A 24090-nucleotide genomic window follows, 5' to 3' on the forward strand; every position below is an offset into this window, starting at 1 on the left:
TCACTTGGGAACCATGGTTCCTGAGTTATGCAGATAGATCTTCCAAGTGTTGGCACCTTTCATTACACAGGATCACAAATTCACACTGGTTTCAAGCTTACACTGAACTCATCAGGACAGTTTTTGAGTATTGGGACACTGTCAAGTTCACAGTGGCAAATGCAGGTTTTCCAAAATTCTGATTTTTGACCCGAGTTTCAAATTATGTCTTGGCAGCTTGTTTGAAGTGACAGGCTCACACCATTCATTTTCAAGAACATATCTGCCAAATACTCAAGACTGGGTAGCCGCCGCTGGTGAAGTCCCAGTGAGCTCTAGTCTGGTGAACCGCACTGTGCCAACGTCCATTTCCTGTGTTTGGTATGAATACTGAATGTCCTTTTCCGGAGTAAAACAGTGGTTTCCCTCTTTGTTTCAGTTGTTGACAACAGCAGCAATTGGGCAGTGTGTGGGAAAAGTTCTGGCGTCATCTCCATGCCTGTGGCCGCGCAGGCCACTCACAGAGTCCACATGGAGGTGATGCCCCTCTTCGCAGGCTACCTCCCCCTTCCCGATGTCAGGCTGTTTAAGTACCTCCCCCATCATTCTGCGCACTCCTCACAGCTGGATGCTGGTAAGGACTCGCGATGCAACGTACACTCAGCACTGGCGTGAGAGGGCTCCGTGCGCAGAGCTCATAAACGGACATTGTAGGCAGCAGGCTTGCTGCTGAACGGCACGTTCCCAGAACCTGGTGATAATTTCCGAATCCAATACCAAAACTTGTCAGGCTTCCATGTCCTAGGCCCCGCTCTTAAGATCGATCCTCTGACGACCCAGGCGGGAGGTTCTCTTTACGGCGGTCGCCTCCGTTAACAGTCTTCTGCCCTGGAGGTTGGCTTGGGGTGGCCTGCTACTCTCCAGGGTGGGTAAAGGGTCAGCGTCTGTGTGGCCCGTGTCTCACTTGCTGTGCGTTTTGCAGATAGCTGGATAGAGAACGACAGCCTGTCGGTGGACAAGCACGTGGATGACCAGCTGGACAGCAGCAGCGTCAAGAGCAGGGGCAGTGTGCACTCAGCCGCCAGCAGCGAGCACAAAGGCTTGCCCATGCCCCGGCTCCAGGCGCTGCCGCCCGGCCAGGTCTTCAACGCCAGCACAGGCATGCAGATCCTGGTCCTCCCCAGCAAAGACGACCATGTCCTCGAAGTCAGCGTCACATGACCAGGCCTCGGGCTAACACATGCCCCAGACCTGGTGTGAGTGCACTTGAAGGGATCCTGACTCGCCTGTTCTCCAGTCTAACAGTTAGCTCTGACCAGACTTGGGGATTCTGCCTGGCCATGGACGCATCAGAGAATTTCAGTGTACCGCTGGTCAGCTGAGTTACATTGCTATTTCTGTGTTGTCTGTGGTGTCAGATTACATGTTGTTTTCTCATCTCCCTGGTGTCCTCCGTGTGCCCAGAGCCCCACTTCCTGACGTCACTCCCTCCCGGCTCGTGAAAGACCCCTGAGTGGTCTCACCAGAGCAGCCTCAGTCTGCTGGTCTTGGTGGAAGTCCCTGTGTCTTTCACGTGGACACAGCAGGCTTTGTAGTACTATTAGTGACACGCGTGTGCCTTCCTGGTCACACGGCTGCCCAATTTCTGGACCAGATGGATTGGTGAGTCTCCTGAGGAGTAAAACACAGTCCTTTACCACACATCATCTAGTTGTGTTTTCTAGAATAACACCCTTTTAGGGCAGGTGGGTGGGCTGAGGGGTGGGATGGGGAGGGAACGTGACCCCTTCTGTGCCTTGGGATGTCACACTGAGCGGGCCTGGGACCTCCATGCGCTGGAGCCATTTGGAAGGTACTTGAAGCAGACTAGACAAGGGCGTAAGGAACACCTCATTATTGAAAGAGGTTAGGAGTAAATGTTTCTGCAACCCTTTTTCCCCGTAATGTTGATTGAATATCATATGCACTTGGAATTAAATATATATTTATTTTAATTATCATTATATATGTGAGGGTTAATGTGTTGTTTTTCTCTTACCTTTAAACCTAAAGTCTTTACGTGTAATTGTAACTGTATAATCAATATTTTTCTTTTGCACCTTAAATCTTAGTGATTAAGAGGTTCAAATGAAGATGAGAAGGGTCCTCTCAGTGTATTTCTAGTCTGACGAAAGTCTTGGAATGTTCTCTGCTGGTCCACTAAATTGCAGTCACACCATCCCAACAGATGAATTTGCTTTTGGTTGTAAATTTAATTGTACATATGGTTGATTTATTATTTTTAAAAGTACAAACTAACTGATGTAATGTTTATGTATAAGTCGCACCAAAAATTAAGGACAAAATAAATGTGTGTTTGTTTTTACTGGTGTGAAAGTCACAGCTTGTAAATAAGTGTTGTATGTATTAAACCTTTTCCAGCTCTCCAAAGCGATGTATTTTTGTACATATGAAAAAGAGAACTCTTAATTCACTGGGAAAGTGTGGTTGGGATTGAATTTGTCTAGATTAAGGCAAGCAAGTGTAGTCAGGTCCAGCAGAGGCGGGGCCTCGTGTGAATAACCTCAAGTGTGTGAGCCTCAGAGAGAAAGGAGCTTCCTGCAGCTGTCCTGGCCCTGGCTCGGCTCGCGCCTGCTCGAGAGGCGTGGGGTCCGAAGACACAGTTCAGACTAACAAACAGAGCCGTTGTCCTCACGCTTCTGTGTGTTGTCTTCTAACCTGTTCAACAATAAAGGTGGTGTGATTCCCCCCATGTCTTTTTCATTTATAGAAATTGGAAAAATGTGTAAAGAATAAAAATATCTGTTTGAACTTTTCAGAAATTTATCTTCCTTATGTGCAGTTTAATAAACTTGATCAACTAGTTAGGCAAATTAGAACTTCCAAATCTAATGATAGTTTAGCATTTCTAAAATGTTTGTTTTATTGGAAAAATTGATGATTGCCCCACAGATCTGCCAAGCCCTGTGAATGAAGGGATGTTTGAGACTTGACGCAGAAAAGCCTCTAACCCGCGTGGTGAGCCTTGGAGCCTGGGAACGACCCCTTCCTGGATATACAGGATCACTTTCCCTCTCCCCTTCTGGAAGGGCATGGGATTTCTGTGTCTGGGTTCTAATCCCAGGATGAAATTCTGTAATTACGTACATATTTTAGAGGGGTAATGCAAAATATTTATGGCGGTTTCTTATTGTCTGGAAATTCAATGAAATCAAATTTATCACAGGTTGGTTTTTTTGCCCTAATTACCCAAAGGATCTTTTGCAATCTAAGTTGCATGGGTGTCTCTGTGTTTTTCTGTTGTTTTTTTACACACAAGAGGAATGTTACCTAAAGCTTCAAGTCATTTTTTTTTTAACTAAAAGGCTGTAATTGCATTTTTGTTGGCATAAAATTATGTGTTTGAGACGAGCTGGTTTTGTTGTAAAGAGGTAGCCGCTGCTAAATAATTGTGAAGCCAGATAGAGAATGTGCATCAAAAAAAAGAGAATATGCAGGCATTTTACAGATACCTGTGGAACATGTAAATACCAGCAAGTGGAAAAGAAGTTATAATTTTGGTGAATTTCATGGGTTCTCCTGTGACTGGAAAAATTATAACTCTTCTGATGCTAATGTGGAAATTGTTGTATTTAATCTGAAAATGACTTCTACCTACAGTTCCATTGTCAGCAGAGCCTGTGGTAGGTCAGGTTCCTGTGTTAGTCTTAGCTGATGAGGCTAGATAGCCCCTCAGGAGTTAGTAACGAAAATGCAGGCTTCTATTCAATTTTTCTTTAGTATTTACAATAAGATTGTTACAAAATGAAGTTAAACACTCCAGGTGTGTCTATAAAATGAAAAGTTATACTACTTTTTATAAAAGAACAAACTAGGCTGGTCTAAATGTTTTACTGTCAACTGTGATCTTTAAAATAAGTCCTACGTGATTTTAAAATTTGATTTTTCATGAAAATGCCCCTTTCTCTAAATGTATTTGTCCTATACGTCAGGCTATAAGATCGGAAAGCATTGTTAAGACAATTTGCTAGGATTCTGTGACTGGAAAGGTGACAAGTTGGTGACTTTGACACTGCAGGTATTAATTCCATTTTCATGGTTTACTATGAAAGTCATTCTTCACATTATTCTGTAATATATTGTTAGACTAAAAACATTGTATTAAAACTGTTTAAAATGTGAGCATTATAATTCTGAAAATACACATTTTAAGAAGAAACTTTGCTGTTTTGAACTGCTTTCTTTTGCTGTGGGGTGTGAAAATTGAGTGTGTAAAGTTAAAGAATTTTCTTGGTTTTCTCTCCCTAATCCTTGTTCCTAACTCAAAGCGTAGATTTACTTTTGGGGGAGCATTGGGGGATTTTTCATAACGTATTGGCCAAGAGCTCACAAGAGCCACGACATCTAAGTCTGAACGGTTTTCGGGTTTTTTGTAGACGTATATGCCAACCTAACATTTGACAGAACTCTTCGGAAAAGTGTAGTGTTCAGTTCAGAGTCTCGTTCTTTTTGATCTCCCGTTCATAATACAGAGCTCTTAAACAGTAAGCGTGGGGTCAGACCTTCTCACCTACTTGCTGCGTGAAGGGTTCGTCGAGGCCTCCGGCCGAGCCCGGCCCAGGCAGGTGAGGACCAGGGCCCAGGCCCGGCGCGCGTGCGCGGCTCCGGGTCCAACGGGCTGGGGCTCCGCCTCGGGCGGGGGCATGGGCGTGGCCGGGGCTGGGGCTCCGCCTCGGGGGCGGGGGCATGGGCGTGGCCGGGGCTGGGGCTCCGCCTCGGGGGCGGGGGCATGGGCGTGGCCGGGGTTGGGGCTCCGCCTCTGGGCGGGGCCGGGGTTTTGGGGCTCCGCCTCGGGCGGGGCATGGGCGTGGCCGGGGCTGGGGCTCCGCCTCGGGGGCGGGGGCATGGGCGTGGCCGGGGTTGGGGCTCCGCCTCTGGGCGGGGCCGGGGTTTTGGGGCTCCGCCTCGGGCGGGGCATGGGCGTGGCCGGGGCTGGGGCTCCGCCTCGGGGCGGGGCGGGGGGGGATGGGCGTGGCCGGGGCTGGGGCTCCGCCTCGGGGGCGGGGCATGGGCGTGGTCGGGGCTGGGGCTCCGCCTCGGGGCGGGGCGGGGGGGGGGGTGGGCGTGGCCGGGGCGGGGGCTCCGCCTCGGGGCGGGGGGGGATGGGCGTGGCCGGGGCTGGGGCTCCGCCTCGGGGCGGGGCGGGGCATGGGCGTGGCCGGGGCTGGGGCTCCGCCTCGGGGCGGGGCGGGGGCATGGGCGTGGCCGGGGCTGGGGCTCCGCCTCGGGCGGGGCGGCTCCTCCGGGCCGCGGGGGGCGCTGTGGCGCGGGGCCGCGTCCGCCCCGGAAGTGCTCGCTGCTAGCCGGCTGGCGGGGCGTGGAGGCTGCGGGGCGGTCCACGTGCAGCTGCCGGGATGAAGTTCGCGTACCGGGTGCGTGAGGGCGCTGGGCAGCCCGCGGGCGTGCGCTGTATTGTCCCGGAGCCCGGGGGGCCGGCAGCGGGGGCCGGGGGAGGGACCCGGTGGGCCCGGGGTGCGGGCCGCGCTGTCACTTCCATGAGGCTGAGGGAGGCCGGCCTCGAGAGCAGCAGCCGTCCTGGCCTGGACGGAGGGTCCTGGCTGCAGCTGGCGGGGTGAGGACCCAGCCGCGCGGAGCGGGCGGCGAGCCGCTCGGCCCGGACCCCGTTTTCCGGAGGCCGCGTGAGGTCTGTTAGAGCGCGACGTGGGGAGGACTCAGGGACACACGGCCGGGGGGTGCCTGCCGGCCTGGCCGTCCCGTCTGCCTCCGCGACCCCGATGGCGGCCCCTCCCCTGCAGGCTGCTCTCGGGCGGCCCCCCAGCTCCGCCCCGCACCCCCTCTGCCCACACCTGTTCCTGGGATCTCGGCCTCAGCGCCCTGCCCCGGGACCCTCCTCCGTCCCCACCCAGCTCCCCGCCGCCGCGCTCTGTCCTCTGGTCCCCTGCTGTGCGAAGTAGCCTCACTGGCCTCCCTGCTTCCCCTCCTGCGCCCACGGCCGATCGCTGGCCTTCAGTACTCGGGAGTGGGAACCCCCATGCTCTGCTGGAAACCTCGCTGACCAAGCTCCTCCCTGGCTCTCCGCCCTGCTGGCCTGGTGGCCCCTCCAAGCTCCTCCTGGCCCACCCTCTGAGATACCTCTCCCGCCCGCTGTGGGGTGTCTGTCTTCAGCACCACCCCGCTCTTTGATTCTCTGTCTCTCCACTGCTCGCCTGTGGAGGTGGGATATGAGGGCGCTGAGGGCAGAGATGGGGCGCAGGGAGTGCTCACATTTGATGGCTGTACTCATGGATTAATTACAGAGCGCTGGTCACCTTTGCTGCTTTTCTGAGACGTGGGTCCCATCCTCTCCTTCCCCGGCGGATGCCTGCTGTCTGGAGGCTCCCCCGACACCCCGGTGTCCCTCACCTGCTGCACTTCTTCCTCCCTCTTGCTCAGGGCTGGGCTGCATGGGTGGCCAGGAAGTGTCCCAGGGGATGACCGGGGACCCTGCAAGCGGTGCTGCACCATCCCCTTGACCAGAGGCCTCATTCGGCCCTTGTCCAGGGTTCTGGAGACTCTGTATTTTCTTGATGTTCAGACAGCTTTGCTTTCTTTTCAGTTTTCAAATTTGCTGGGGACCGTCTATAGGTGTGGAAACTTAAATTTTACCTGTGATGGCAATTCAGTCATCAGTCCTGTGGGAAACAGAGTCACTGTATTTGACCTTAAAAAGTAAGTACCCTAAAATGACGTTAACAGAGTGATTGTTGTAATTTGCACGTGAAAAACAACGGTGTTTTCCTAACCTTCCTTTTAATAGTATCCTGTTAAGTCAGGCAGCCTGAAGGAGGGCTCTGGGACCTTCAGTGGTGTGGACAGGCCAGTGGTGGAACTGGCCCAGAAGTCCCGGTGTCTTCTTTCTGGTCCCTCAGCTAAACCTCGCGGATCTAGGAGTATCTAGGTCTTTGACATTACCTTCAAGGTAGAAATCATGAGTCACTGAATTGTCTGGGAAAAGGTGCCCAAGAACGTGGACGCCGCCTGTCCCTCGTGGTCCCTCCTGCTGGATGAGCACGGCGCTCGCCCAGATCAGTTCTGCGTGCACGTTGACTCTTTCTTGTGGATGAGCGCGTGGTGAAGGGGAGGACTCCTGGTCGGGCTATCACCCCTTCCCAGACTTGTGCAACCTGGGTGGGATCCTCCTGTCACAGAGGCACCTGGGTTTCTGTCCCGCTGCACAGGCCTCGGTTTTTGTGTCTGTAAGAAGGGACAGTAGTACGTGCCTCCTCAGTGAGTTGCTTCCTGCAGTGCCCATGCAGGGTGTGCCCAGGGCCGGCTGCTGGCTTGGTCTTTCCCAGTTTGTTTAAATGACCTCTGACGGGGCTTTCTAGAGTAACCACCCTATGTTCGTTGAGGAGAAGTTGAGGAATAAAACAGTAAAGAGCAAAATTAGAATCTAAGCCAGTGGTTGCTTGTTTTTCCACTTTTGTGCATTTTCCCCTTTCTGTAGTTTTACAGGGATGTGCTGTCCTTGTGGTTAATCTCTCCTGTTGGATAGTTAGCTTGTTTCCAGTTTTCTGACTTTATACCTTTGCAGAATCCACTTGGGATGCAATCCTCAAAACAAACCTGACATATCTAAAACCCATCTTTAAGGTCTTTGATATGCTTTGCCCAGTTTTCTCCAGGGTCATTGTCTTATTTCCTCTCCCTGCAGTGAATAGCGGGGGTGAGTGATGAGCTCTGGCCCAGGGCTCTGATGGGACAGGAGAGGGTGTGGCACAGGGACCAGTGAGCTGGTGGTCCGAGCCCGGCCCAGCCTCCTCATCTGACAACGTGAGACCAACTGCATGGTTCTGGTTTTTGTCTCTCAGCAACAAATCTGACACTCTGCCCCTGGCCACTCGGTACAACATCAAGTGTGTGGGTCTGTCCCCGGATGGCCGCCTCGCCATCATCGTTGATGAAGGTAACTGCCCTCCTCTGAGAGATGGCGATTCAGGGTCATGACTGATGGCACCGGCTGAGGGTGGACGTGGCAGGCCTCAGGGTGACATGAGGCCGACGCCATGTCCCAAAGTAGGGGGGGTCTAGGCCGCATGGTCATCTCCCCCGGTTGCTTCCGTGTCTGGGGCCCTGGGGGGCTTCAGGATGAGGGCGTGTGTGCAGGGCATGGATGTGCCAGGGCGTCCTCGTTGGTTGTGCGCTGCTGGCACGTGAGCGCTGGCTCCCTGTGCCGTGGGGCACACGTTCCGCAGTCCTGATGCCTGCAGTGGAAACGTGTGGAACCTCACTGTGTCTCGGTTGTACCTGTGCAGTGAATCTGCTGCCTAGGGTGGGCTGTCACGTCTGGGAGGACTGCGTGATTGCCACGCGCCCTTCCTGCAGGGGGGAACGCGCTGCTGGTCAGTCTGGTCTGCAGGTCCGTGCTCCACCACTTCCACTTCAAGGGCTCTGTGCACAGCGTCTCCTTCTCCCCTGATGGCAGGTAAGGGCCTCTGGGCCTGGGGCGGGGAGCTGTTGAGGTGCAGACTCTGTGACCCGCACGGCGGGGCTGGAGCCAGCTCGTGTGAACCTAGAGGTCTCTTTACACCCAGCACTCACTGTGGGAGCCTGTGCCAATGCCTCGTCTTGGCCAACCACAAATGGCCCCGAGCCGAGTGCTCCCGCAGGGTCCAGGCCCTTCTCCCCCACTCAAAGGCAGATGTTCACACCTCCAGTGGGAGGTTCTAAAAGTTCTGATCCAAACCGTCTCCAGAGCAGGTGTGGCCCTCAGAGGGTCTCCCAGCCTCCAGACAGTGGGGCCATGGAGGATCCACCACTGCCAAGTGGCACAGATCCCTGGCTTCGATGTCCACAGTGAGGAGGATGTGTGGGGACAAGGGCCTGGCCAGACTCAGCCCTGCTCTGGGTTCAAGGACCTCAGGAGAGAGGGCTCGTTCCTAGGTTGATCAGACCCCGGCTGACCCTGATGTGCTATGGAGGGGGTGGTTCTGGGTTTTAGTCAGGAGCCCCCACCCCACGGCCACACTCAGAAACCTCTTAAGAGTGGCACCTGAGGCAGTGGCTGCTCCTTGGCACCCGTCACGTGGGGCCAGTGTCTTCCTTTTGGTTCCAACCGGGGCTGTCTAAGGTTGGCCTGGCCTCAAGGACCACATCCCAGGTTGATGGGCGTGCCTGAGGGGCCTCTGCTCTGGGCAGAGGTGTGGCCGGGCCCAGGGTGCTGCAGGGTCTGTCTGCCTGTCCTTCTTCAGCCTCGTCCCTGAAGGAGAAGCGGGGACTTGGGGCCAGTGAGAGGCAGGTCCCCAAGGTTGCCTCGTAGGAAACTGGCCCCAGAGCAGGAGAGCTGTCCTCTCAGGGGCTCTGAGCTGGTCTCAGGGTCTCCTTGGTGTTGAATATCGACGGGCCCCCGTTTCCATGGCAGGAAATTCGTCGTCACAAAAGGCAACATCGCTCAGCTGTACCATGCCCCTGGGAGGAAGCGAGAATTCAACGCGTTCGCCCTGGACAAAACCTACTTTGGGCCGTACGATGAGACCACGTGCATCGACTGGACAGATGACTCCCGGTGAGGCCTGCAGGGCAGGGCTCGGAAGGGAGGCCTGTAGCCAGCCTGGTGTTTGACAACGCTGGGTGACTCTTGGCGCATGCTGAAGTTTCCTTTAGAAATGGCCTCTCATGGGCCTCATGTGGGGCTGGATGCAGGGCGGGCTCCGGGTTGAGTTAGGTCTGCCCTGGCCTTAGTCACGGGAAGCCAGAGTGGGATCTGGACCCTGGCGAGGAACGCTGTCAACCAGTGCATGCAGCCTGGTTTGTGGCCCCAAACATCCAGAGCAGCTGTGGCATCTCCCCTCATGGGTGCTCGGGGAGCACTGCGGCCCCATCCTCTCATGACTGCCATCTCTAACCATCTGGAAAGGCACCTGGGAGTGGCTGGCTTTTTCTCAGCTACCCCGAGTTCTGTGCGCAGGGAGCAGCAGGGGCTGGTGGTGGGGGCTGATTTGTACGTCACACCAGCTGCCACAGTGGGGGGACACAGCCCCCAGGCAGCACGCAGTGTGTCAGCAGGAGACAGCGGTCCCACTCCTGGGACGGTCTGTGGTACAGGGGCAGGGCACCCAGCGGCCAAGCCTTCCCACTCTTCAGCGAGGCTGGGCTGTCCCACCTCTGTCCCTGTTTACGCCGTAAGCAGAGTTCGATCCGATTCGGGTCGGGGATGTGAGGAGCAGGCTCCCAGGTGGCACCCCACAGGCTCGGCGTTTGGTTCTTAGGGCTCCCTTCGGCTGCCCTGCTGTGAGGCACTGCTTTGTGAGGAGGGATGGTGACACACGTGCATTGAGGCTCATGGTCCCAGGAGAAGCACAGAGAGGAGATGCAGGCTGGCAGACCCAGGCGTGTCCCCGTCTGCCACCCTGGGGCATCCCCTCTGTGCTGGGGGGCCTCAGCTGTGATCCTGAGCACGAGCTATGTCTCCTCCATCCAGGTGCTTTGTGGTTGGAAGCAAAGACATGTCCACATGGGTGTTTGGGGCCGAGCGCTGGGACAACCTCATCTACTATGCGCTGGGGGGACACAAGGACGCCATCGTGGCCTGCTTCTTCGAATCCAGCAGTCTGGATGTACGTCCCTGCACCCAGAGCCCCCAGCCCACTGGCATCTCTGGTCACAGCTGCAAATGCGGGACGCACCAGGAGGCTGTGGTGCTGGGCCCTCCCCTGGGGCCCCCAGGGGCCGTTCTCAGGGGGTATTTGGGAACTGACGGTGGCTGCTGGCTCCCCGTTGGGAGTTTTTTCTCCCAGTGCACAGGGGCAGGCCTTGGCGGAACTGGTGACACTAAGACAGGGTTCTTGTCCTGGCCTCCTGTGGGCCGGCGAGGGCCAGGGGTCGGGTGCCCACGCCCACACGCAAGTGCTTCCCTTTGCAGCTGTACACGCTCAGCCAAGATGGAGCCTTGTGCGTGTGGCAGTGTGACACACCCCCGGAGGGCCTGAGGCTGAAAGCCCCCACTGGCTGGAGGGCAGACCTACTGCAGAGAGAGGATGAGAATGAGGATGGGGACGAGGACGAGGATGGGGAAAGAGAGGCCACCGTCCGAGGGAAGGCCGCGCCGGCCGCCGAGGAGCAGCCGGGCAAAGTGAAGTACTCTCGACTGGCCAAGTAGGTCTGCACTGCGGCGGGCAGCATCGCGCTGGGGGCAGCCGATGCACTCTTGCAGGCTCTCCTGCCTTGGAGGGAGCCGAGCGGGAGGTGGGCAGGCGAGGACCTGCAGGCTCAGGGGACAGGCCATTTTCCCGTGGGCCCATCCTGGGGATGTGTCCTGGGGACCAGCCAGGAGGCTGCTGGGTCCTGCGCACGGCCAGGGAGGCCTTAGGAGTGGAGAGCCGAGGGGTGAGGAGATGGGCGGTTGCCCTCAGGGCCTGAGAGGCAGTGCAGTCAGCGCTGCCCCCGCATGTCCCACGTGCAGCCAGGGCCTCTGGCCTGGGGTCCCAGGCAGGCACTCAACGGGAGCAAGAGACCAGCCTGGCTGTCTCGTCGTCCTTTCCATCTGTTTAGGTACTTCTTTAATAAAGAAGGGGATTTTAACAACCTGACAGCTGCAGCGTATCACAAGAAGACCCACGTCTTGGTCACTGGGTTTGCTTCTGGAATCTTCCACCTTCACGAGCTCCCAGAGTTCAACCTCATCCACTCCCTGAGGTGAGCACCTCTGCTCTGTGGCCTGTGTGGTTTCCTGAGTGCTCAAGAGTGGGAGTGAGTCTGACAGGCCCACGCACAGCATGGGTATGGGCAGAGGCTGTGCTGTGCTGACCTGACTGAGCCCTGTGGACGCCTGACCTCGCCTTCGTCCTGGCCAGGCAGGAAGGCAGCTTAGAGTGAACTGGACATTGCTGCCCATCTTTGTCTCAGACCCATGCTCCCTCCCTGGGCTTTGATCCCACAGCGGGATTGTGTCACTTTTCTTTTTTTTTAATTATTTTTACTTTTTTGGTGAGGAAGATTGGCCCTGAGCCAACATCTATGGCAATCTTCCTCTACTTTGTATGTGGGACACCACCACAGCACGGCTTGGTAAGCGGTGTGTAGGTCCATGCCTGGCATCCGAACTCGCAAACCTCTGGCTGCCCAAGCAGAGTACAGGAACTTAACTGCTATGTTTCTGGGCTGGTCCCGCATCCTTTGTTTTTATTTTCCTTTGTTCCTTTCTGTTTATCTTTGGAAGTTAAAATATGGGTATCACAGAATCACGCAGCTTCCAAGTTTTGAGTGCAGGGCACTGCTCTGGGTTTTTTTATGCTTTAACAAAGTGAATTGTTTATATCTAGTAAGTGGGCAGGGAGAAGGTGGGTCCGGATGGTAGGGGCCACCTGGTCCTGCCTTCGCCCACCTGGGCCCCCCAGGGTCGGTCCAGGAGGCTCTTCCGTGCTCACCGAGCCCTGCTTTTCTGCTCAGCATCTCGGATCAGAGGATTGCATCCGTCTCCATCAACAGCTCCGGGGACTGGATCGCCTTCGGCTGCTCAGGTTTGTGTGAGAATAAGAATAGAGCTTCTGCTGCAGGACAGCTGCCTGTCGTCCCCTCGGGCACTGGGGACACAGCCGGGAGAGACGCCTTGGGGGGCCTGTTGTGTGCAGAGCGGGTCAGCTGGGTGGCTCAAGTGCGCAGCAGCAGTCAGTGAAACTTCCAGAGCAAGAGCTCCTCTGAGCTGTGAGTCTCTTGTTGCCTGAATCTCGGTCTCTGGCCGCAGCCCCTGGCCGGGGGCCTTGGCCCTCTGGTGGGCCGCAGCAGGTGTCCTGTGTGGCATTCCCACTCTGCGTGCTGGTGATTCAGGAGGTTGACTGTGCGGGGTGCCCTCACTCAGGTGGAGGATGCTGGTGCCTGACTCAGGGTGGGGAAGGGGGTCAGGGTACCAGCGTGAGTCGAGGCCGGGCAGGCCCACAGTCGATAGTGTGCCCCTGTCTGCCCAGGGGACGGAGCATTGTGTGCCAATCCCCAGCCCGTTTGTGCTCTGCAGGCCTGGGCCAGCTGCTGGTGTGGGAGTGGCAGAGCGAGTCCTACGTGCTCAAGCAGCAGGGCCACTTCAACAGCATGGTGTCCCTGGCCTACTCCCCCGACGGGCAGTACATTGTGACCGGCGGGGATGACGGCAAGGTGGGGCTGCTGCGCCACGGCATGGGGCTGGCGGATGGCGGCGGGGAGGGATGGATCCTGTCTGTCCTGCCGGCTAGGGTACCGGGTCTGGGCTGAGGGGGGCGCATGGCATTCGTGGCCAGGCTCTGCCTGTAGGGTTCAGCCTGGAGCTTGCGGGCTCTCCCCGCCTCATCTGGGCTCCCGAAGAGGCGTTTACAGACTTAGCCACATCTGGGTGGAGAGGGTTCGGGGTCTGTTTCCCCGTCATTGGCTCTGGCTCCCGTACACCTGTCGCTTCTTGGCTGAGGGGTCTGTGGTGCTAGCAGCTGCCGTCTGAGGTGGGCAGGTCCTTGTTGCGCCTCCTGGGGCAGACACGGAGTCCCTGCAACCCCCCAGCCCTCCCTCACGGGGTGACAGGAGACGAGCAGCGGACAATCTTTCTAGGCCTCAGTGCCCACACGGGGTGTGTGTGTGTGTGCGTGGGTGTCTATCTGTGTGTGCTTGGGGCTGGGGGTCCCGGGTTGGAGAGGTGTGTGGGTGTGTGCGGTCCTGAGCCGTGGCTGCCTACCCCTCACGCGCTGCCCACCGCAGGTCAAGGTGTGGAACACCCTCAGTGGCTTCTGCTTCATCACTTTCACGGAACACTCCAGTGGGGTCACTGGCGTGACCTTCACTGCCACTGGCTACGTCATTGTGACCTCTTCCATGGACGGGACCGTGCGTGCCTTTGACCTTCACAGGTGACCCTTCTGTTGGGATGCTGGCTCAGAGCAGCTTCTTCTCTGCAGTGGGCTGTGAGAGAGGCTGAGGGTTCCGGGTTTGTCAGGAAGTATGTGGTGTAGATGCATGCAGAGGGTTGAAGCCCAGCGTCTGGGACTTCAGGGAGCCACGCCAAGCAGGACTTTTCTTTTCCCGGCAGGTACCGGAACTTCCGCACCTTCACGTCTCCACGCCCCACCCAGTTCTCCTGTGTGGCTGTGGACTCGAGCGGGGAGATTGTCTCTGCTGGGGCCCAGGACTCCTTCGAGATCTTTATCTGGTCAATGCAGACAGGCAGGCTCCTTGATGTAAGGACGTGGGTCCCAGGAGCCTTGCTCTAGAAGGGGCTGGGACCAGAGGGCTGGGGGACAGGCCACTCACAACGCACCGGGAGGGGCCTTCAGCAGACTGAGGGGAGCGAGTGGGTCAGAGGTCACGTCTCGGGAGCAGGCAGCACTGTTCACATGCGTTTTCTGGCCTGGCCTCCTCTCCCTTCCTTGCGCCCAGATAGAGTCAGCCCGCCTTATCCCACAGCCTCAGGGCACTCAGACGGCCGTGTCTCAGCAGCCACAGCCTCTGTGCCTGCTGTCCGGCTCAGGGCTGCCCACCATGGCTCTTGCCTCTGAACCACTGTAGGTTTTGTCTGGCCACGAGGGGCCCATCAGCGGCCTGTGTTTTAACCCAATGAAGTCGGTGCTGGCCAGTGCCTCCTGGGACAGGACGGTGCGTCTATGGGACATGGCCGACAGCTGGAGAACCACAGAGACCCTGGCCCTGACCTCCGATGGTGAGCTGCACAGTGGGCTTAGTGGGCAGAAATTGTGACCCAGGACGAGGGTCTGGTCTCCGTGCTGTTACCTGCCTGTCTTGGTTGTGTGTCTGGATGTAAACCCAGGACCCCCCACGCCCCACAGCTGTCAGGATTGGCGGCCAGTCCAGGGTCACTTAGCATTGGACATCCACGTAGGAGAGTGAGCAGGCCTCCTGCCGCTTTCTGCTCTTGCCTGTGGGTTAGCTTGTCCCCAAGGAGCGGCCGGTGCTCTGCTCGGCTTGAGCCATAGGGAGAAGCACGAGGTGACTGTAGGCGGCATAGGAGGCCTCACGGCTCAAGCCGGGTGGGCCCTGCCTCCCGTATCTGTGAGGGGAGTGTCCCGGAGCACAGCCAGGCTCTATGTGAATGTCTTGTGACAGCTGCTCTCTCCCTGGTGGCTGAGTTGATAGGTCATGCCAAAGGCCAAACCGTTTGCCATCTGGCCCTGTGCCAAACACGTTTGCTGCCCCTAGGACTCACAGGTCCCTCCATGTTCTCTGCTTCCCACTGCCCCATCCGGCTCCGGTTCAGGCTTTTGGCAGTCGGTGTCCTCCATTTTTGTGGGGCCTCCGTACTGACCTTCCTCCTCTAGTTAGCCTGTTTCTAGTCTGTCCTGCGTCTCCGTCAGAAAAGCCTTTGCTGTGACCTCCAAGTCACTGTGACTCACCCCTGCCCGGCCTCTGCTTCCGCCCTGCGCCCTCCCACCAGACTGGCCCCTGCTCGGTCGTGCATCCTGGGCGTCCATGGCCCCACCTGGACCCCTTGCCCCCCGAGGCGGCTGGGGCCCTGCTTGCACAAGCAGCCAATGTGGCTCCAAGCTATTCGTGCTGGGGCACAGGCCTCCCTCATGGGGCTGGAGCTTCTCCTCCCCCCGCCCAGACCCGGGCCCTCGCAGAGCTGATGATGAGGCCCAGTGAGGGTGGGCCCATCTGCTGGAACCCAGGGTCTTCCTTGGGCCCTGATTTTGCATCTCTTTTCAGCTCTGGCTGTGACTTTTCGCCCCGATGGTGCAGAGCTGGCTGTGGCCACACTGAACTCGCAAATCACCTTCTGGGACCCCGAGAACGCCGTGCAGACGGGCTCCATTGAGGGCAGGCATGACCTCAAGACAGGAAGGAAGGAGCTGGACAAGATCACCGCCAAGCACTCAGCCAAGGGGAAGTGAGTGCCTCAGCGAGGGCGTGGGGCGTCAGGTGGTGGGCACCAAGGGTGTGGGGCCCGGGGCACTGAGGGTGTGGGGTGATGGGCACTGAGGGTATGAGGTGAAGGGCGCTGAGGGCATGAGGCAGGGGCACCGAGAGTGCAGAGCAGCAGGCACTGAGGGCATGGGGCACGGGGCACCAAAGGCGAGGGGCGCAGGGTAGCGGGCACTGAGGGCATAGGGCGCAGGGTGGTGGGCACCGAGGGCGTGGGGCACAGGGCAGCTGGCACCGATGGCGTGGGGTGCAGGGTGGCGGGCACCACACCAAGGGTCTGGGGCATGGGGCACCGATGGCGTGGGGCACAGGGCGGCAGGCACCGAGGGCGTGGGGAGTGGGGCACTGAGGGCACAGGGCGGCGGGCTGGGAGCCTGCTCAGCAGCGGGAGCTCTTCCTCCCAGAGGAGACAGGGAAGCTGTGCTGCGGTTTTGTGCGCTGCGGGGTTGATAGATTCCAGCGTCCTCACACACCTTTGGCATTAATGGTGCTGCCGTGGACGTTCAGGGACGAGTTTGTGTGGGTTCATTTCTAGTTCTCTTAAGTGTGTCCCGAGGAGTGGAATCGCTGGGTGACCACAGGTGACGGTGTTTAAGTTTCTGAGGAACCGCCACACTGTCTGCCAGAGAGCCTGCAGCGTTTCATCTTCCCACCAGCAGCATGGGGGTCCCAGGTCCCCACGCCTTCACAGACTCATCCTGTCGTTTTACATGGTAGCCGTTCTGGTGGGCGTGAGATGGGGGCTCGTGGTTGTGACTCTCGTTTCCCTAAGGACTGGTGGTGGTGAGCGTCTTTTCCTGGGCTCTCGGCCGTTTGTGTGTCGGCCTTGGGGAAACGTCCAGCCAGAGCATTTGCTGTTTTAACTGGGCTGTCTTTCTTTATTGCTGACTTGTTAGATGTGTTAAAATGTGAGCCCCTCATCAGATAAATGATCTGCTGGTTTTTTCTCCCATTCTGCGAGTTGACTTGACTTTCTTGACGGTGTCTTTTAAAGTACTACAGTTTTACTTCTGAAGACCTCCAGTTCATCTCTTGTGCTTTTGGTGTCATGCCTAACAATCCATTGCCTAACTCAAGGTCACTGTCTGAGTTCTGTGAGCAAAGCGGGTGCATGTGCCAGGTTTCTGGTCCTGCAGGACTGAGGAGGCACTCCCATGAGTGGCCACTCGCAGGGCGGCAGGCAGACCGGCCTCCTTTTCATTCCTACTTGAGCCACATGGTCCTTTTGTGAAAAGCTCGTGCCTTTTGAGAGGCTGTGGTACACGCCCCTCGTCTGGAGAACCCAGTAGAGTGACTAGACGTTGTAAACTACAGGTTCAAAGTCCTGCGGGAGGGGCCGGCCTGGTGGCGCAGGGGTTAAGTGCGTACTTTCCGCTTCAGCGGCCCAGGGATCTCAGGTTCAGATCCCGGGTGCGAACATGGCACTGCTCAAGCCATGCTGTGGCAGGTGTCCCACATATAAAGTAGAGGAAGATGGACACGGATGTGAGCTCAGGGCCAGTCTTCCTCAGCAAAAAGAGGAGGATTGGCGACATGTTAGCTCAAGGCTAATCTTCCTCAAAAAAAGAAAAAGTCCTGTGGGAGTTTCAACCTGAGCCGTGGAGAATGCTGGGAGGGTGGCCTTTGCCCTCTGGAATTTGGGTGGGACCACACATCAGAAGTCCCCTGGTGGCAACAAAGTCCTCCTCCCCTCCGCTTCAGGGCCTTCACCACTCTGTGCTACTCTGCGGACGGCCAGAGCATCCTGGCGGGAGGGATGTCCAAGTTTGTGTGCATCTACCACATCAAGGAGCAGATTCTCAGGAAGAAGTTTGAGATCTCCTGCAACCTCTCGCTGGACGCCATGGAGGTGAGCCGGTGCGCGGGGCTCCACTGCACGGCCCCACGGGCTCACAGGACCCCAGTGTGGACCAAGTGTGCTGTGGAGGTGCAAGGCTGCTGCTGCGGACGGCCTGGCCCTGCCCCTTGCCCTCCTCGCGCTCTGGCTCCGCAGGATCCGGGGTGGGGCCCCTGGGCAGACTCGCGCTTGCCTGGGTTCACTGCTCTGGCCCCATTGCAGGGCAAGGGCTCCTGTGTGGGCCAGAAGCCCGCCCCTCCTAAGTGTTTCTGGGGGCATGTGTCCTCGCGTGTCCCTGAGGACGTGCAGCCGCCCTGGGTGTCACGCTGACGTGCGCTGTGTGCCTCCCCCGCAGAGGCTCACGAGCCTTTCCAGTGTTGAGTTAGGGACTCCGACACCACTGAGGTGGCAGCAGGGACTCCCACCCGACAACAGTGGGCTCTGAGGGGATGGTCTGCCATGGGAGGGGCTGAGATGGGCTTGTCACTGTCCCTTCTCGGGGTCCGTGTGTCCTGTGCGTGTTCCACACAGGGCTGGGGGCTCGTCCTGCTGCGCCCTCCCCTCTCCTCCAGCTGGTGAGTGGTCCATGGACTTGCCTTTCTAGGAATTTTTGAACCGAAGGAAAATGACGGAGTTTGGTAACCTGGCACTAATCGATCAAGACGCCGGGGAGGAGGCCGGAGTTGCGATACCGCTGCCGGGAGTGAAGAAAGGTGGGCAGAGGGCCGCTCGGGCCCTGGACAGCCACAGCAGGCCACCCTCTCACCTCCTGATTTCCCGGGGCGACAGTGGTTTTGCTCTCTGGCTGGGGCTGCAACAGTTGACGACCAGGTGCTCCCACTACACGCGGGTGGCGCTGGGCCGGGGGCTGGGGGCGCAGGGAGCCTCCTGTGAGTTGCTACATGGCCCGCGGCCTCCTGGCTTGTCTGGCTGTCGGTTTGTTCAGCGGTCGGCGCCCAGCCCTGCACCTCTCACTCCCCCGACATGGGCCACAAGGACTCTGGTGTCAGAGCTGGCAGTCCGGGAGGCCTGAGGGGCACATGTGCCTCACAGGGACAGGGCAGAAGCCTCAGGCCCCTCGGGCCCTGGTAGACCAGCATGAAGGGACAGCCATCCCCAGAAAGCCTGCATGTCTCTGTGCGCCGGCACTGGGCACAGTGTGGGGGTGGCTGCCCTGCCCTGCCCGCCCTGGCCCCTGGTGCTGGCCGGGCCTGGTTCCCTCCAGGCCTGCGCTGACGCATCCCGAGGACTTCCTGACGAGCATGGCCCCTGCTTCCTCGGGTGTGTGGAGCGGCGGTGCTCAGCCTGTGTGGAGACGTTCTGAGTGTCTCAGCCTGGGCGGAGACGCTGTTGGCGTTGAGTCTGGGGAGCCCAGGGGCTCTGCTGGACCCGCAAGGACCTGGCCCCAAATGCTGGTCATCCCAAGGTCAAGAGCCCCCAGCAGAGTACTTCCAGGGGCACACACAAAATGTCATGGCGGTGGCCTCCAGGAAGGGCTCCAGGTGGGAGATGGGCTGAGAGGAGACTGACTTTTCACAGGTCTCCTTTGTGTCATTGAATTTCATACCGTGGGAATAGATTACCTACTTAAAAAGCTAATTTGAAGAGAAAATGCTAGCAAGTATTCACATGACGATACCCAGTGAGAGTGAGCCTCCACTCCACAGAGCTACCTTGTGCAGTCGTGTGGCTTGTGCACTGCACAAAGAGGCTGGCTGAATGGGTAGGGAGGAACTGAAACCACCCTGCCTCGCAGCCCTGGGCTGGGCAGAGACCTTTTCCAAGAACAAACAAGCTGTTTGCTGGCCAGGCCAGATGCACAGGAGAGTGTCTTCTCCAAGGGCTCCTGTGTGGAGGCCAGCAGCACCTGTGAGACAGCATCTGAGGTCCCAGCCCAGCACTCACCTGCTGCATCTGTGAACAGGATGGGAGGGCCAGGGGACAGGGCTGCCATTCCTGATGGGCCCATCGCCACCCCTGGCCAACAACATGCCCCTGGGGTGGCCCTCCCTCTGTTGGGTGAGTGGTGAGGGCTGTGCTGCCCTGTAACTGAGAGCGGTTCCTGTGTCTTCAGGTGACATGAGCTCTCGGCACTTCAAACCGGAGATCAGGGTGACCTCGCTCCGCTTCTCTCCCACTGGTGAGCCCTGAGCAGCGGGTTGTTGGTGCTGGAAGGGGCAGGGGTTGGTCCTGATGGGTGTGAGGGCCTGAGCTTGCACGATGGGCCTGTCACCTCTGCTCTCAGGGACAAAGTTGGTCTCAGAGCGTTTGTCCAGCTCTGGGCCACACTGTCCCCTGTGGGTAAGACGTGGTGGTCTTTGTCCTCGCCAGAGGACGGCTGTGAAAGCTCTTACCTCAGATACACCGGGCTTCGAAACAGGGAGGTGGGCACCTGCCCTGAGCACCCTTTTCGTGTACCAGTCAAGACTGTCCCAGGGGGCTGCCTTGTCTGCCATCCGGCGCCTTGCTCCCCCATCCTGTCCCTCCCTGTATTGAGGGCGTCCGGTGGACTGGTTCTGAGGGGCTGTGGGGGAGGGTCTGTGCCCCCTCGTACAGGTGGTCCCGCAGAGCAGAGCTCCACAGGGGTTGCAGTAGGCTGATCTTATGGTTGACAGTGACACTCTCCAGCACCCATTGAGTGACAGGAGCAGCGAGTGCAGGACAGCACGTGCCCCCACCGCAGTGTGAGCCGGTTTATTTGCATGTTTTCTCCTGGCATCACGGTGAAGTTCAAAAGTTGGCGCAGAGGCCACACGGCCTGCAAAGCTGAAAATCTTTCCCTTTACAGAGAAGCCTGCTGGGCCTGGTGTAAACCAAGGGGCAGACGTTTGTATGTGTGTCTGCTCACGCGCACACACAGCAGTTCTGGAGGAATGCCTGTGGAAGTGACCCAGGCGTCCCTTCCAGAGAGGAGCTGGTGGCTGGGAGAGCATAAGAGGAAGACATCCCCATGTTCCTTTCTGTGCTGCTGCTTTTGGGACCAGGGGAAAGTATCCAATACCTGTTCTTCAAACAGTGGGGAGAAGTGAGCATAAATCTTCAGGAACTCTCTTGACTGCTTAATCCCCAGGGCGCTGCTGGGCGGCCACCACCACCGAGGGGCTCCTCATCTACTCCCTGGACGCCCAGATGCTCTTTGACCCATTTGAGCTGGACACCAGCGTCACCCCCGGGCGGGTCCGGGCGGCGCTGCGCCAGCGGGACTTCACCAGGGCCATCCTCATGGCCTTCCGGCTCAACGAGAAGAAGCTGCTGCAGGAGGCCCTGGAGTCCGTGCCCTGGGACGAGAGTGAGTGCCCGGGGCCGGGGCCCGGGACGGGCCAGGAGGACCCTCCGTCCAGACCCAGTGGTCGGGATTCCCGGCCTCTTTGCAAATGCAGGAATGTCTTTCCTCCTGATTTGATTCTTTGCACCGTGAGCATGGTTTCCTCCTCTCCTTGCAGTTGACGTTGTCAGCTCCTCCCTCCCGGAGTTGTATGTGGAGAAAGTGCTTGAGTTTTTAGCTTCATCCTTTGAGGCGTCTCACCATCTAGAATTCTACCTCATATGGACTCAGAAGTTGCTCATGGCGCATGGTCAGAAGCTGAAGTCCAGGTATGATGTGCTCACACGCTCATCCATGTGTGACTTCTGTCACTTGATCAGCTGGTCTCTATAGATAAAGAGGGAAACTTTACATTGCAAACACCGCGTGAAGTGAGGCCTTACATGCAAACAGGATGTGAGGCGAAGCCTTTACAGGCCACAACAGTTTGAGGTGAAGCTTTTACACGTGTACACAGTGTGAGGCGAGGCCTTGACACAACAAACACTGCAGGCGACGGGGCTGTGGCGTCCCGTTACTGCCGCGCACTCAGGGACGTCTCCTTGCAGAGCGGGGACGCTGCTGCCGGCAGTGCAGTTCCTTCAGAAGAGCATCCAGCGGCACCTGGACGACGTCTCCAAACTGTACGTGTTGCGACGCGGCTGGTGGGTGGGGCGGGGCTGGTGCTTTGTGCTGGCTCCCCCGGGGCTGCTCCCTGCGTCGTCTGACGGGACAGGAGGTCCCCGTGTTGGGGGTGCTAGCTCCCTTGCTGCCCCGAGCCAAATACGCCTGGCTGCCGCATGGTGGGACAGATGGCCCGTGTCAGGCGTGTCCTGGGTAGAGGAGAGCTCTCTCAATGATGCAGTTAGAAGAGGCGGTGCGGTCAGGAGCCCTGTCCCCTGTCCCCAGGTGGCTTCCTGATGGTTCAGGCACTTTCTGGCCCCTCCCCTGAGGCCGAGCAGCCCATGAAGGCCCCACAGCGTGGCCTCTCCTGGGGGTCACCGTCCCTGCTGTTGGCGGGGTGTGTAGAGAGTGGTGGGGTCCGAGGCGCTGAGTTCAGGATCGGTGTCCAGGTGCCCCAGCTCGGATCCTGAAGGTTTTCCCCTGCTCTTGACTGCCCGCTGTCCACAGGCGGAGGCCTGTGTTTGGGCCCAGTGGTCCCAGGGTCCTCCTGCCTGTCCGTGGCTGGTTCCTCTGTCTTTAAGAGTCCTGAACCAGGCCTTCCTCCCTAACTTTTCTTCCTGACTCTGCCATCTGCTGGGGAGAGCCTTCCCTTTGTTGGGGCCTCCGTGACTCCACAGAGCTCTGTCCGAGAGGCTGGGCACCTCCTGTCACCCCTCATTTCTTGGTGCTCCCGTAGAGGCAGTGTCCCTGGACCCCGGCATCGAGGGCTGTTGCTGATGTGTGGGCACAGCTGGCTCTCGTGTGTTGATCGGCGGGGCTCCAGCTACGCTTCCAGACCTAGAGTCCGGTTCAGAGTTCCTGCACGGGCGGTCACACCGCTTGCACACTCTGTGGTGTGCTGCGTTTATTCCTTTCTCGCGAATCCTTTCACCTTACAGTTCATTCTCACCAGCGAATTTCTGCGTTGACATGATGGTGTGACTTCTCCCTTACTCTGTCACTGTGGGGAACTAACTGACTCAGCATGTTCCTCTCTGCTCCAAAACGGCCCTGGGCTCCGCAGCGGTCCCTTCCTCCGGGGTCTGCTGGGTCTGAGTGGCGAAGCCAGAGACGGGCAGGGGCAGTGAGGACAGAGCAGAAGGGATGGATCTCACAGTCAGGTCCCGGAAGGCCTTCGCTGCTCCAGAGCCAGGAGGGTGGCCGGGCAGGGACACGGGGAGGAGAGAAGTGAGGCAGGTTGGGGCTCCTACAGCCTGTGTCTGGTTTTTCTCTGAGTCCCGGTGGTGGTTGGTACGGGCGAGCTGGGCTTTTCACTGGAAGGATGACTGTGTTGCTTTTGCCGACATGATTCCTGTGACCTTCAACAGCTGCGACTGGAACCGCTACAGCATTCAGTACGCTCTGGCCGTTTCCAAGCAGCGGGGCATGAAACGCCCCTCGGAACCGCTGGGAAGTGAGGAGGAAGCAGGCGCTGCTGACGACAGTGACGACGACGACGACGACAGTCAGCACCTGCTCGGAGGAGGACACGGGGGCGAGGATGAGGACGGGCTGCTGGCATAGAGCCACCGTGTTTGCAGTCCCGCTCATTTCGGTTAAGACCCCAAGAGTTGGAACTGAACCGCACTGCCTGGGCCCGGGACGTGAGGGGAGGGCAACCCAGAAGTGTGGCAGTGCTGTCGCCAAGGACTCGCTGCTCCTGTAAGAGCCAAACAGGCAGCAGCGGCAGAGCAGGCTGACCATCCCCAGCCAGCGCAGGCCCGGCCCACGGGGCTCAGGATCCAGCGGCGGTAATGAAGATCAGGGATGGTGTCTGCTCTTGAAAAAGCCTTCCAGAGACGAATGGTTTCACATTGATAGACTTTGGATGAGAGTTATTTATATTTTTGATATGACATTTTGATGATAAATTTAGGGATGAAAAAGATGGGGTTTTGGAAAATGCAAGTATGAATTAAGTCTAAACTCTGAACTAAAAATGTTTATAATATATCCTGGGTGTGGTTGACATGCAGGGGGATCAGGGCCACCTGCCTGCTGGCACCTCCATGCCCGGGGAGCAGGTGAGCAGGGCAGGTGGATCGCCGGCCATGTCCCCGCCCTCACAGCCCCCAGCCTAGGCCGCCTGCCCTGTAATCTCCTACACAGGGTCGGGCAGGAGCATCTGCCTGACTCTGACATCAGAGAGGGACGTGCAGGAGCCTGGGGCTGGGACCGGATGGTCCTCCTGGGGAGCTCACTTAGACCTGCCTGGCCAGCCCTGCACAGGCCACACAGGGGAGAGTCGGGCCGCTCTGCCCTGCAGTGCCCCTCGGGAAGGGTCCCTGTGAGAGTGTCTTGGACCAGCTTCTCAAATATAGCCAGGCGCCCGGTCCCTGTGGCTTGGGAGCAGCAGCCTCCAGTCAGGACACGGGCAGACCTGGGTGCAGTATGTCCCAGATAGCCTGTGGGCATG

General features: G+C 58.0%; 2 protein-coding genes across 10 annotated transcripts in view; both read left to right on the forward strand.

The window, feature by feature from the left end:
- TRAPPC10 (trafficking protein particle complex subunit 10) overlaps positions 1-4198 on the forward strand; it is a 102128-nt gene extending 97930 nt beyond the window's left edge. For all 9 annotated transcript variants that reach the window (XM_070489025.1, XM_044751054.2, XM_070489031.1 and 6 more), the window contains 2 exons: positions 419-613; positions 962-4198. In XM_070489025.1, the coding sequence (XP_070345126.1) occupies positions 419-613; positions 962-1200 (434 nt within the window). In that variant the 3' untranslated portion in view covers positions 1201-4198. The remainder of the gene's footprint in view (positions 1-418; positions 614-961) is intronic.
- A 1048-nt stretch (positions 4199-5246) lies between these two features.
- Positions 5247-23627, forward strand: PWP2 (PWP2 small subunit processome component). Its single transcript, XM_014830762.3, has 21 exons — positions 5247-5411; positions 6596-6708; positions 7851-7945; positions 8365-8464; positions 9401-9544; positions 10460-10595; positions 10901-11133; positions 11530-11673; positions 12427-12497; positions 12989-13125; positions 13696-13844; positions 14024-14171; positions 14500-14650; positions 15655-15835; positions 17572-17719; positions 18312-18420; positions 19782-19847; positions 20778-20996; positions 21151-21301; positions 21581-21655; positions 23003-23627. Exons 1-21 carry the CDS (start codon positions 5394-5396, stop codon positions 23196-23198), a joined length of 2784 nt encoding a protein of 927 aa, XP_014686248.3. The 5' UTR covers positions 5247-5393; the 3' UTR covers positions 23199-23627.
- The last annotated feature ends 463 nt before the right edge of the window (positions 23628-24090 follow it).

This window comes from Equus asinus, chromosome 18 (genome assembly GCF_041296235.1).
Source record: "Equus asinus isolate D_3611 breed Donkey chromosome 18, EquAss-T2T_v2, whole genome shotgun sequence".
NCBI lineage: Eukaryota > Metazoa > Chordata > Mammalia > Perissodactyla > Equidae > Equus > Equus asinus.